General features: G+C 36.6%; 1 protein-coding gene across 1 annotated transcript in view; it reads right to left on the minus strand.

Annotated features, from left to right (window-relative positions):
- LOC132548943 (myosin-7-like) overlaps positions 1–12,945 on the minus strand; it is a 47,887-nt gene extending 34,942 nt beyond the window's left edge. The window contains exons 1-7 of the mRNA XM_060212846.1: positions 12,912–12,945; positions 12,461–12,576; positions 5,739–5,828; positions 4,330–4,416; positions 3,814–3,910; positions 3,264–3,451; positions 1,699–1,815 (exon numbers count right to left, since the gene is read on the minus strand). Coding sequence (XP_060068829.1) covers positions 1,699–1,815; positions 3,264–3,451; positions 3,814–3,910; positions 4,330–4,416; positions 5,739–5,828; positions 12,461–12,576; positions 12,912–12,945 — 729 coding nt within the window. The remainder of the gene's footprint in view (positions 1–1,698; positions 1,816–3,263; positions 3,452–3,813; positions 3,911–4,329; positions 4,417–5,738; positions 5,829–12,460; positions 12,577–12,911) is intronic.
- Positions 12,946–13,579: the final 634 nt, after the last annotated feature.

Here is a 13,579-nt window from a genome sequence, read left to right on the forward strand (position 1 = left end):
AATCCTAGGCCTTCTGCCTGGATACCTAATGGTATGTAGCAGGTTGATGTAATAGAGTGAGGTAAAATCAGGGGATTCAATCACAACAGGCTGGAGATGATTTCTAGTAATTTAATAGGTATTTTCTACTGGTTTCACCAGGACACAGTATTGTAAAATTTCTTCCCTAAGGTTCTAAAATTGTGGGCAGCTTTATATTATGCATTATGATGAGACAATTAAACAATACATTCTATGTTAACAAAATGTCCATTTTTCTGTTATCTTTTGAATTACGTTCCATTTAGCCTTCTATACACTCTCCATCACAGTAATTTTCTATTATGCAACAAATGTAAATGTTCAAGAAGACAAACGGTCGACAATGGTTCTGGTAATCTATAATCTACATATGTTGTAACTCTCCGACTCAAATGTATTTGGTGCTGATGCCGTGCTACCAACATCATTGCGGAGTTTAAAATCGTTTTTTAAACTGCTGTATCCAGTACAACTCTAGACCAGCAATAAAGCTGCGTGTCAGTATTGTCCTGAACTTAACTCTATCAAGTTGGTCCTTGGTGAGAGCCTCGAAAGGTTACTCATTGTCAGGTTTCTGTGTTTCTTCCTTGATTTTATCCTGTAATACTTGTGGATCTATTACATATCCTGGGTGTGCTTGTTTATCCTGTAATACTTGTGGTTCTATTACATATCCTGGGTGTGCTTGTTTATCCTGTAATACTTGTGGATCTATTACATATCCTGGTGTGCTTGTTTATCCTGTAATACTTGTGGATCTATTACATATCCTGGGTGTGCTTGTTTATCCTGTAATACTTGTGGTTCTATTACATATCCTGGGTGTGCTTGTTTATCCTGTAATACTTGTGGTTCTATTACATATCCTGGTGTGCTTGTTTATCCTGTAATACTTGTGGATCTATTACATATCCTGGGTGTGCTTGTTTATCCTGTAATACTTGTGGTTCTATTACATATCCTGGGTGTGCTTGTTTATCCTGTAATACTTGTGGATCTATTACATATCCTGGTGTGCTTGTTTATCCTGTAATACTTGTGGATCTATTACATATCCTGGGTGTGCTTGTTTATCCTGTAATACTTGTGGTTCTATTACATATCCTGGTGTGCTTGTTTATCCTGTAATACTTGTGGATCTATTACATATCTTGGGTGTGCTTGTTTATCCTGTAATACTTGTGGTTCTATTACATATCCTGGTGTGCTTGTTTATCCTGTAATACTTGTGGTTCTATTACATATCCTGGTGTGCTTGTTTATCCTGTAATACTTGTGGTTCTATTACATATCCTGGGTGTGCTTGTTTATCCTGTAATACTTGTGGTTCTATTACATATCCTGGGTGTGCTTGTTTATCCTGTAATACTTGTGGTTCTATTACATATCCTGGGTGTGCTTGTTTATCCTGTAATATTGTGGATCTATTACATATCCTGGGTGTGCTTGTTTATCCTGTAATACTTGTGGTTCTATTACATATCCTGGGTGTGCTTGTCTTAAGTACTTCTAGTAATTATTCTCCCTATCACAGGTCCTTCTGCATATCTCACACTTATACCACATCTTTGTTGGCCCATGGGCCATATTGACATGTCTTCTAAAATTCCATGACACAACTTCAACAAAAAGAAAAAGTTGCTTTTTCCATTTTTTAAATGATGGATAAAAACTTACCTTCAGGGTTGCGATTTCCAACTTATGAGCATCAAGTGTTCGGTTTTTCTCTGAGTTAAGCAGGGCCCTGTCCATATTCTTGTGAGCAGATTCAAGCTGTTTTTCCAAGGACAAAACCTAAAGCAGAACAAACTTTGAAAGTAATCAAAACTTCATACATAACATGACTGACATATATATTAGAAAAAAAGACCTGCTGAGGAAAAAAAACACACAAACTAGCCAGGGTAAGAAATCATATAAACACCTTGGGTAGCCTTCATATAAACACCTAGGGTAACCATTATATAAATACCTTTGGTAACTAACATATAAACACCTAGGGTAACCATCATATAAACACCTAGGGTAACCAACATATAAACACCTAGAGTAACCATCATATAAACACCTAGGGTAACCAACATATAACCCCTAGGGTAACCAACATATAAACACCTTACTAAAACATCTAGGGTAACCAACATATAAACACCTAGAGTAACCATCATATAAACACCTAGGGTAACCAACATATAACCCCCTAGGGTAACCAACATATAAACACCTATGGTAACCAACATATAAACACCTAGGGTAAAAAACATAAACGCCTAGGGTAACCAACATATAAACATCAAGTGTAACCAAGATATAAACACCTAGGGTAACCAACATATAAACACCTAGAGTAACCATCATATAAACACCTAGGGTAACCAACATATAAACACCTAGGGTAACCAACATATAAACACCTAGGGTAACCAACATATAAACACCTAGAGTAACCATCATATAAACACCTAGGTTAACCAACATATAACCCCTAGGGTAACCAACATATAAACACCTTACTAAAACATCTAGGGTAACCAACATATAAACACCTAGGGTAACCAACATATAACCCCCTACGGTAACCAACATATAAACACCTATGGTAACCATCATATAAACACCTAGGGTAAAAAACATAAACGCCTAGGGTAACCAACATATAAACATCAAGTGTAACCAAGATATAAACACCTAGGGTAACCAACATATAAACACCTAGAGTAACCATCATATAAACACCTAGGGTAACCAACATATAAATACCTAGGGTAACCAACACTTAGAGTAACCAACATATAAACACCTAGAGTAACCATCATATAAACACCTAGGGTAACCAACACATAACCCCTAGGGTAACCAACATATAAACACCTTACTAAAACATCTAGGGTAACCAACATATAAACACCTAGAGTAACCATCATATAAACACCTAGGGTAACCAACATATAACCCCCTAGGGTAACCAACATATAAACACCTATGGTAACCAACATATAAACACCTAGGGTAAAAAACATAAATGTCTAGGGTAACCAACATATAAACACCTAGAGTAACCATCATATAAACACCTAGGGTAACCAACATATAAACACCTAGGGTAACAAAAATATAAATGCCTAGGGTAACCATCATATAAACACCTAAATAAGAATTTCCTGACTAATAGTTTTCTTTTTCTGAATATCTTCTCATAGTTATTTTTTACCTAATCACATAGAACACAAAATATACTGAACCTCATTCTTCATAGTTTGGTTTTCCTTGGTAAGTGTCAGGATTTTTGTCTGTAATAGATCCACTTCTTGACTGGCCTGGGACTTATTCCTCCTCTCCACCTCGGAGAGTTCCTGATTCAGGCTTCCATGGAGAATTTCTATTTGTTCCTTTGATTCTGATAACTGTTCTTCTAAGTGGCTGATTTTTGCTGTGACAAAAAATTACATTTAATCTTTACAGATGGCATTACCAACAAATCTACAGTGTAAATCAATGATACTGTATTTAGTCAATCTCCTGAATCAATTATATAGTAACGGTGAAAATAAGCTAAAATTCCATCAAATTACTTATAATCCATTTTTCAGCTATCTAAAATCATCAACTGGCAGTTATAAAATGTAAGAAAAAAAAATCTGATGAAATATGCAACCTCCATTAATATACAGAAAGTGTAAACTGAATTGAATCATCTCTGTACCTAGGACAAAATCCCTAATAACAGTGATAACACCTTTAAAGACCTGTTGAGAACTTGTTATATGACACAATGTATATATCCACACATACTTGAAGCCCTGTTGTATTTGTCTTTAAGAAGTTTATTTTCTGTCTGTAGAGTGGAGATTTCCATTTGAAGCTTTCTGTTTTGGCTTTCCATCATCTCCTGTTCACAAAAAAAGAGTAAGCATTGAATGTCTGAGAAATCCCAACAGTCCAAACTAACATTTGGTAAATAATCAGGCTACATTACACACCAGTCTGTCAGGTATAGCATACCATTATATTATTTTTGAAACTTTTTATGGACATTTGATTGGTCTTACAGATAGGATGACATCATATTTAAGCCTGAGTGAACACCGTAATACTGTTTTCCTGATCTACGATATACCAATGCTTCTCACTCATAAAAAATACAGATATTCTGTCATACTTTTGAAATATATATGCTATCAAATATGAAACTATTAGCATATCCCTGTATATAAATGTTTTGTATTGTATGTTGATCTGAATTACGTGTCATAATTGTACCGTGTTTTGTATATATAACCTGGACTATGACAGCCAGAGTAGTATTACCTTCTCCATCATCATACCCCTCCCATCAGGTGTAGCACTTCTCATGTTTGGGAGGTTCCTTTTCTTCTGCATCCCTTCATAGCGTCCCTACACAACATATAGACACAATAATTATCTAAAAAGGTTTGAGGAGGTAGTGTGCCCATGATGAAACCTTGGACTGTGAAAAATGTTTAGTGTTAATATTCATATACATACACATTGCCGTACTGTACAGCATCTAGATTAAGATTTAGATAATAAATGTTTATACTCTTGTTTGTGTTTTCTTTGGATATGCTGGTAAATATGAAAATTGATGAATTTGTCATTCATCTTCATTCATAAATGTTAGTGAAAGTATGAAATGATAGCAATTGCATTTCATAATTATTACTACGCCTTGCTGTATCACAAAACACAAAATACAAATTTGAAACAAAAGAGAATTTCCTATAAATTTCTAACATACACATTACAACATACTTCTAAAACAAATTGATAATCTGTTTCATAATGAACAATGAAAATTTTGACGACAACACTTGGATCCAATCAGATCATTAAAAACAAAGTTTTTGTGTCAGCTTGTGGTGATACATGCATGCAGTAATTTACCTGAAATCAACTTTACATATTTGCTTAAACCTCGTTATTTTGTGTACAACAAGTGATAACAAAAATTACTGTGTAATTAGGTGATATTTAATGTGTAGTGGATAAACATTTTACGATACACTTTATCTTCTCAGGATATGAAACGAAATACACAACAAAGTTAAGAGAAATAACACTAACAACAACAAATGTTTAGTTATGGTCAGTTAGTAAACACATTTGTTAACATTTCATATGACTGTACTGAAGTCTATACATCAATGGAGTCGAGGCCTCTTGGTAAAATCTGACTGACGCTTACAACTTTGAAAATGTGTCATGGTTTTATTTAAGCAAAAAGACATCTTTTCACTACCCTAGCATTTTGAAACTTTTGATCTTGTAACTTTAAAGGTGAAGGTTGTCCCATCAGGTGTTTCACTTTTTCAGATGAAGCAGCTGTAAAATATGGGACATTACATGAAGTGAATTGCTACAATATGGCATATTTATCATTGCTGTTGTCATTCAATGAGTCTTCTGAGCTAATAACAACATTAGCATCGGCTAAAATAAAGATGGACCATGCAGCATCACATTGGCCGACAATAGTCGGTGATGATACAAATTTGTATCTGAAATTATAAACATGCTGCATATGAACCAAGTGACAACATAGGATTACAGATTTTCCACGTAGATACGTCTATGGCACCTAGTGTGTTGGTAGAAGTTTATGAGGAAAGGGTCAGTGATGCATGCATTTCACAGCTGAGTGAGGGACATGTACTTGTACACAATTTCCACAGTAGGAGATACAGCAGACTACCTACCATCTCCCGCACCCTGCCAGGTTTTGGACGGGGCAGGCGGGATGCATTTTTTGTTCGGGCATGTTGGACCCTCCCTTTCGGGGGCAAAGTCTGTAAGAAGTTCTATTTAATCAGTAAATTTTCCAGGTAAGTTCATACACAACATATTTATTGTTCAATGATGTATTTAATTAGTTGATTTAAATAAATTAGGTAAAAGCATGCATAGTATTGTTAATGAGTTAAAAATATTCTGAAGTATAAACATGCTAATATTCATTTCTAATAATATTTCTGATCAATTATAAGGTTTCAAGCTAAAGTTCAAACTTTAGAACTTGAGCTGTCATGGTACATTCTTACTGAATGTAGTACTACAAGAAAATACTGTGTAACATCAATTCTAGACTTCATTTCTTATTTTCATTTCCATTTGCCTTCAATGAGATATGTTTTGTGTTCTGTTACTTACTGCTAAAATGTTGTAAGGATTATCAGTGGTATGTATTTTACAAATATGTCATAACTTGTGGGTTTGTTGTGGGTTTTATGTCCAGGGTATGACTGCTGTGTTAAAAGTTTTTTTGTTGGAGGATTAAGTAATAGTTAACTCCCCTTCCTCCCCTAGCAGATCTATCTCAAAAATTAATGAAGAATTCACAATGGCAAATGCTGAATCAAATAATTCTCATCATAGATATGAAATTGAAAAAAAGTAGTTGCTTTGCTTTGAACAGGTCTGTAAAACATGAACAGGCATTAGAACAAACTCTGGTTCATGCAAACTGAACAAAAGGAACAGAAGGAACAAGACAATGATCATGCTTGATTTACCTTCACATGCTTAGCCGAAGATGGACATGCTGTGCTAGCTACAGATGAGGTGGAGTCAGTGCAGAAGTCAAACAAAGAGGATGAAGGGGCTTTGTTGGTGAAGTACAAAGAAAGCAGGGAGGCAATGCTTGACTTCCTGTGTGGTCTCTTGTCTGGTTTGTAGAATGACCACCTATCATTCACAGACCTGGCGTTGCGATCAGAACCAGGAGAGGACATGTTTTTTCTCTCAGTATCTGTGGATGACACTGCCTGATACTCCTCCTCAGATGATGAAGAATCAGAAAAAGGTGTGAAGCTGGAATTGATGGAAGATTTCCTAAACAAGGGTGAAAAACTTGCTTCATCACTGGATGTCATTGGATATGCAGTGCTGATAGACGTGTTTTTTCCAATCAAATTGCCATGCCAATTCCACATGTGTTCACTGTCTGTATCATAGAGACAGGAATGTTGTGTGAAGGATTCTCCAGAGGTGTCACAGGAGTCAGGTTCACCATCTTGTCTTGTTTTAATTAACTCAACATTCTGTCTAGGTCCTTGGATTGTACTTGGTTCTATCATTTCCTCACTGCTTTCCTCGGAGGGGTAAGACTGAGAAGGATACTTATCTTCCATTCCTCCTGTTGATATATCAGATGTTGTGTCCTGTCTGCCTATGAAGTGAGGCTCACTTTTCATCCTCATTTTTCTAGCCATCTTGGAGACAAAATCTGACAACTCAATGTAGTAAGTAGTGATATCACTTAATGTCCTCCAGTTGTAAAAATTCTCCTGCTGTTGCTGTGTTTTCTTTGTCTGACAAGTTTCCTGACTCACTCCACTAGATGTGCTATGAGATCTTGTAGACGAGGGGTCAGAGTTCATTTGATCAATGTTGATATTACTTGTGTTAGGTAGTGTCCAGTTGCCACTATCTGACAGTGTTCTGTCTGCATTGCTTGTGGTAACATTTGTCTCTTGTTTACCAGAAGTAAAGCTACCATTAACCATAAACTGTTCTGCAGATTTTTTTCCATTTGATCTTTGCTTAGGACTCTTTAAGAGCCCTGAAGGCGTTGTACCACCTACATATCTATCATAACCTGGAGTCTTTGGATTCTCCGATGTCATTTCTCTATCCTTCCTCTTCTGAAACAACCTTGATGGCGTTGTGTCCATCCTGTTTTCATCATCATTGCCACTCTGTACAGATTCTGAACTTCCGTTCCGTAATTTGATGCTATTTTTTAATGTTTCAGGCATACTTCCTTGCCTTGAAATCTTGAATTTCTTTACACGTTCAGGAGACTTTTTCTGGACATCTTTCACTTGCTGAATGTACAATCCAGATGAGTTCTCACGCTTCAGTTCTTTATCTATTTTTTGCTGACTAGTTGTACCATCTCTTACCATACATTCACTTTTCAGTTCTGAATGTGGAATGTGGTCCAGGTCTGCTGCACACAAAAGTTTCAGAGAAAGAGGACCATTCACCCTCTCTCTCTGTCCTTGGGACTTTGAGTTCAATCTCTCGGTGTCTACTCTTTTCCAAAACAATTCTGCCGATGTTTGATACAGAACGTCTTCCTCTTCCTTGTTTTGTGATTGTTGAATAAGTCCAGAAGGTGTAGTATGGTCGAACATTCCATAGCCAGGCGACCTCACATTTCTCTCTGTAATTTCACGGTCGTTCCTCCTCTGGAACAACTGAGAAGAAGTTGGATACATCTGTTCAATTCTTTCCTTTTTATTCTTTTCCATTTGTAAAACAGAAGGTGCTGTTTGCTGAAATTCATCATACCTTGGAGATGACTTAAGAACACGTCTTGATCTTTCTCTATCTACTCCTTCCTGTAACAGCTCTGATGATGTAGTATCATCGTTGTCTTTGATTTTCCTCTGCAGTGTTGTAATGGATGAATCTAAATGGTCATCTTTTGGTTTTGTGCTTCTCTTTTGCTTGAAGTTTAACCATTTTTGGAACAACCTTGATGGTGTTGTGTGATCTAATGCAGTGTATCCTGGAGATTTGGTTTGATCAGATGTTGTCTTTCTGTCCTGACACCTTGCCAGCAGCTTGGAAGGTGTTGTGTAGTCTACACCCCCTACTGCCCCATACAAACTATCCACTTTTTCTTCCCTTGAACTTTTCAAGTCTTTATTTACTAATTCCAAGTCCATTCTCTTTTTAAACAACTCTGATGAAGTAGGGAACTTGAGATCTGTAGCATCTTTTAAGCTTCCTTTCCTCTTTCTGTTCATCACCAAATCTGAGGGGATGGTTTGATCCAGACCACCATATCCAGGAGACAGACTATTTGTCTGTGTAATTTCTCTGTCATTTAGTGTCTGATGCAGTGCTGAGGATGAAGGATATTCTGCCTGGGAGCCAGCTTTTCTTTTTTTTTTCAATGTTGCCCTATGTTGGGAATCACACTCTACTTCCATGGCAGGGGACAGTCTGGTATCAGTTGTTTTGGTACTGAAAGCGACTGCAGGTTGTATTGCTTTGCTTTTCCCATTTGCATCAGAACCAACTTCTTTCAAAGATGTGAATAGCTGGGATGATGTTTGATCTTGATTCACATATTCAGATGTCTTGGACTGACGACTAGTCACACTTTGTCCTGGACTTTCATTGCAAATCTGTGATGGAGTGCTATAATCGCAATTCATCAAATTGTGTTGTAGCTGCGAGTCTGTGTCACGCAGATGTTCCAAAAGAGCTGAAGGGTCATTGAAGTCAACATCGCCATAACTTTTAAATTGACCATTCAATGATGACGAGGAGGAAGAACCAGTATCTCCTAGTGACTGCTCTTTTCCCAAATCATCACAAGTTGTTTCTTCAGCAGATGTCTGATGCAGATTGCTACCTGGTGAATCATCTCTGGGAAATGCAGCTAGTCCTTCAGTAACATTATCTTTGATATCGTGAGAACTTGGTGGCTTACTCTCTTGGGCCAGCTTTGAATACTTGTCTTTATACAGCATGGCTTCTGCTTGTTTTTTCTGTTTTATTTTGATAATGTCCGCTGGTCTTTTCTCTTTGACAACACTATCCTTCCTCACACATGAAACTAGAGCTGGCTGAGCAACAGATGTCGCATCAAAACATGATTTGTCCTGGTTTCCATTTACAGCCTTTTCCCTGGTTGTATCATTGAGAACAGTTGCTGTTGATAAAGAGTTAGAATCACGTGCAGAAAAGATGTTGACTGTCACCTTATCACTGAATTTGACACTAGAATCATGATTCAATAAGGCCTGAGGAGAGACATCTTCCATTGTAAGACCTGCACCATCACGTATATGTTCTATTCCACTCAAAGATAACCTTCGTTGAATTGTCCCATGATTTGGTCGATGTTTACGAGAGAGTTCATCAGAAACATCACTTTTTCTTCTGGTGAAAAGGGAAGATTTCACTTTTGATGCATCTGCATCTAGGATTTCTGAAATCTCACTTTCTCTAATGCTGACTCCAGCAGCAAATCCTCCAGCTAAGTTATCCTGATCATCAGTACCCGTATCTGGTGGATTGGAAGCTGTTTTGAAGTTGTTTGTCAAAGTGGGTGTGGCATTTGATACATCTTTATCTTGGGTACCTTTGTAGTCAGTTCCAACTTTATGCTGATTTTCACTTTGTGTGATCCTGGTGCACTTTGGTCTGTTGCTGCGAACATTTCTCTGCGAGAAATCAGAAAGAGACACATTGCTGATGCCTGTAGCATAATCAACAGCTGGAATACCATATTTGGAGTAACTGTCTTCCATGTTTGGTTCACTCTCACAGCCAATTTCATCACGATTTTCTGAAGTGATGTCTTGTCCCAGCTCACTTGCTAAGTCTTGACTCAATCTGCGCTGAATTTTAGCATGTAGTGGCCGATGCTTATGTGTCGGCTTGGATCCTTTAAAGTCAGAAAGAGAGACATCACTTATTCTTCTTGAATAGTGTTTGTTGTCAGCAAAGTGGAGTTCTTCAGCATCCAGGGTCCTATCCAAACTATTACTAGCTCCATCAGCAGCTCCGCTTCCAGTCATGTGATCCTCAGCATCTTCCCAAGCTTCAGACTGGTTGACTGTGTCATTAGTTATAGTTGATGTAACCTTGGTTTGGGTATTGGTGTCTGCTCCAGTCATATTCTCAGATGAATCAATTCCATCTTTAGTATAATTTGCCTCCAGCTCCTCTTGACAATCATTAAAGCAGTCTGCTAGACTATTATTTGGGGTAGAAGTTGATATAGGTTGATCATTCATCAGTTCTTCAATAGAATCGAAATCCCCCACACTATAAAACTTTCCCAGCTTCCTTTCAGCCATATCTTCATCTTCATGCAAGGCAGAAGCAATTGATATGTGCTCCACTAACCTATCTGTTTCAAACTGCAGTGCTGTATCATTTGCCTGACCGTCATTATCTTTCAGGTTTTCCTCCTTACTTGGGTCATTTGTCACAGCTGGATTCAATTCTGGATCAGTGCCAATGTCAGAGGTACTTGGTACTTTCTTTTGTAGACTCCAGAGAGATGTTATTTTCTCTGCCCCTTCCTTATTCTTGACTTCCATGAGGATCTCTCCATCTGGAGTACAGTCTTGTTTCTCTGTTTGTGACATCATTATCTGACTGTCATCCTTTACCTAAAGGTTAGTACAAGGAATCAAGACAAACATGCAGTGCTAATAAAACCAATCTATTGGTATGTGATAGATGAAAGATCAAATAGTAAGAATTATGGGTGAATAGGGCATGCATGTTCAATGGCTTGACTTCTTTGCTTATACAGGAAAAAATTAAATAAACTTAATGCCTGGATATCAACACAACCAAAAAGAAATAGACTATTATTGTGTTTATGATAATGAGCTTTAGCAGGGAATTTGTAAAAGAAAAATAAAATTAGCTCATCAATTTAATAGACTGTACACTAAGCATTCATCATAGCTGATATTGTGCCAGTGACAGATGGTGGAATGATTTGAAAGTTTATGTGAGTACACTAATTTCATATCCATAAAGAGCTAAACAGATGTAACCTACAGTATACATTATACATACAGATCCTATTTAATAATCTAATGATTGCGACCTTAAACCCAATCAAAAATAAAAATAAAAAAACAGCTGATGGTTTCCATCTTCAGAAGTAATGTGTGTCTATGCTATCTGACTGACCAATCCCAGAAAACATAACTAGATTAGGATGAGAGATGGAGCCAACATTTCAGTAGTTTATACCAAGTATAAACTGATCCTTGACCTCCAGCTTAACTGGACACACAAAGCAGGCATCAGGATTGAAGAGACAGTGAGTAAAACACAAGATGATTCGGAACCAGTTATTTACACTTCTTCAGATGTTCATTTGTATGTCTATCAGTTAATCATCATGATAAAGTGTCAGACTTCTTCAGGACGACACTGTAGTGATTCCTCTAACATACTAAAAACTGGGAGTTTATTTACTTCATCTCAATCTGACGTTCAACAAGAGGAGTCGATGAAAGATCCTTCATGTTTACAGCTAGAAGTTATAACCATTAGGATGTTGATTACTAACACATTCATCACAAAATCACACATCAATTAAATTCCTATGAAGCCTATGGACACTTATACTTTCTATGATAATCAATGCATGCAGAGATGTAGAAATCCAGTAAAATTGAAAAAAGAGGGGTCGTTTTTGTCAGTGAAAAATTACTTGTAAACATGAATTTGTATCATACTGATCGCTGACAGCCTCTGTAACAAAAATTCAGTTTCCCATTCTAGTGAAAAGTATCTTCACAGCATACAGATTATCATAAAGAAAGTTAGAATTATTCACAGCAAACAGGTAGAATGTTTATACTACATAAGGCCATTAAAATAAAAGTATATATAGGTAGCCGACTTCTGAAAATAAGGACATCTCTACCTTATATACACCAGAGGATGTGATATCTGGGGCTGATCCGTATGGAACACCATGTTTCTCTGGATTCTGAAGGGAGCTGATCCGAGATGTAGATGCAGCACCTTGACCAGTGTCACCTGATTAAGTTAATAGAACACATTATGTAAAAACAATGTATCTTATTCCATAGTCAGCATGAAACTTATGTAAATCAAATATTCATCTTATATGTTAATGACCAAACTTCCTTTCATAACAAAAAAGTGAAGATTTTCACCTGTATCTGTCTTTTTACATTTCTTTTATTTTCTTTTCTAGCAGGCGTAATATTATTTCTTGTGACTATGATTCAGATTTAGAAGTGTCTGAGATTCAGAATAAATACTTAGATGATAAGGATTGCCGGAGTTTCTAATTTCTGACAATTCTCTTCCTTCCTAGATTGAGCTGTAACTGCAGTGATCACTCTTACCTGGTACGTGTTTTTGTTGACGTTCAGCACTCATTGTCAACTTGTATTTCTTTTTACATGCATTCCCTATGTAAGAAAAAAAACTCGGATAAATAGCACGTAATCCATTTTTATCATGACAAGTACTATGTACAGGTGGTGAACACAGACTTGTTAATCACCAATATTACTGGAGTGAACAGCCAGGACTGACATGAGGAATCAAACACAAAATTTTGTTGCTTCCTTAAAGATAGACAGAGTTGTCAGCAAGGAAGGAGTAAACAAAAGAATTTTAATTTCTGTTTTTGACTTGTACTTGTATGTACAAGTGCAGTAATTAAGTACAGTATTTTTTTTGTGTGTCTATCATTTTATCGAATTCTACATCAACAGTTACAGCCATGTCAACTCATCAGGCCTAACATTAAACATATCACACACATATAATACAGCCTTTTAATGTAATATATTCTTCTTCTCAAAGACAATGTCTAACAGATTTTTTTTTTTCATTCTTGTTTACTTACTTATCGTAATTCCTTATCCTACATATTTTATGTCACACAAGTCCTAAAAATACATTGACTGCTCATATTGTAAAACTTTTCAGAATCTTAATACTCAGTATCTTTAGGAAATATCTACACATAAAATTATCCTTAAGTATCTATGACACAATATCCTTG

This window comes from Ylistrum balloti, unplaced genomic scaffold, assembly GCF_031769215.1.
Source record: "Ylistrum balloti isolate Yb309-2 unplaced genomic scaffold, AGI_CSIRO_Ybal_v1 Utg370038, whole genome shotgun sequence".
Taxonomy (NCBI): Eukaryota; Metazoa; Mollusca; class Bivalvia; order Pectinida; family Pectinidae; genus Ylistrum; species Ylistrum balloti.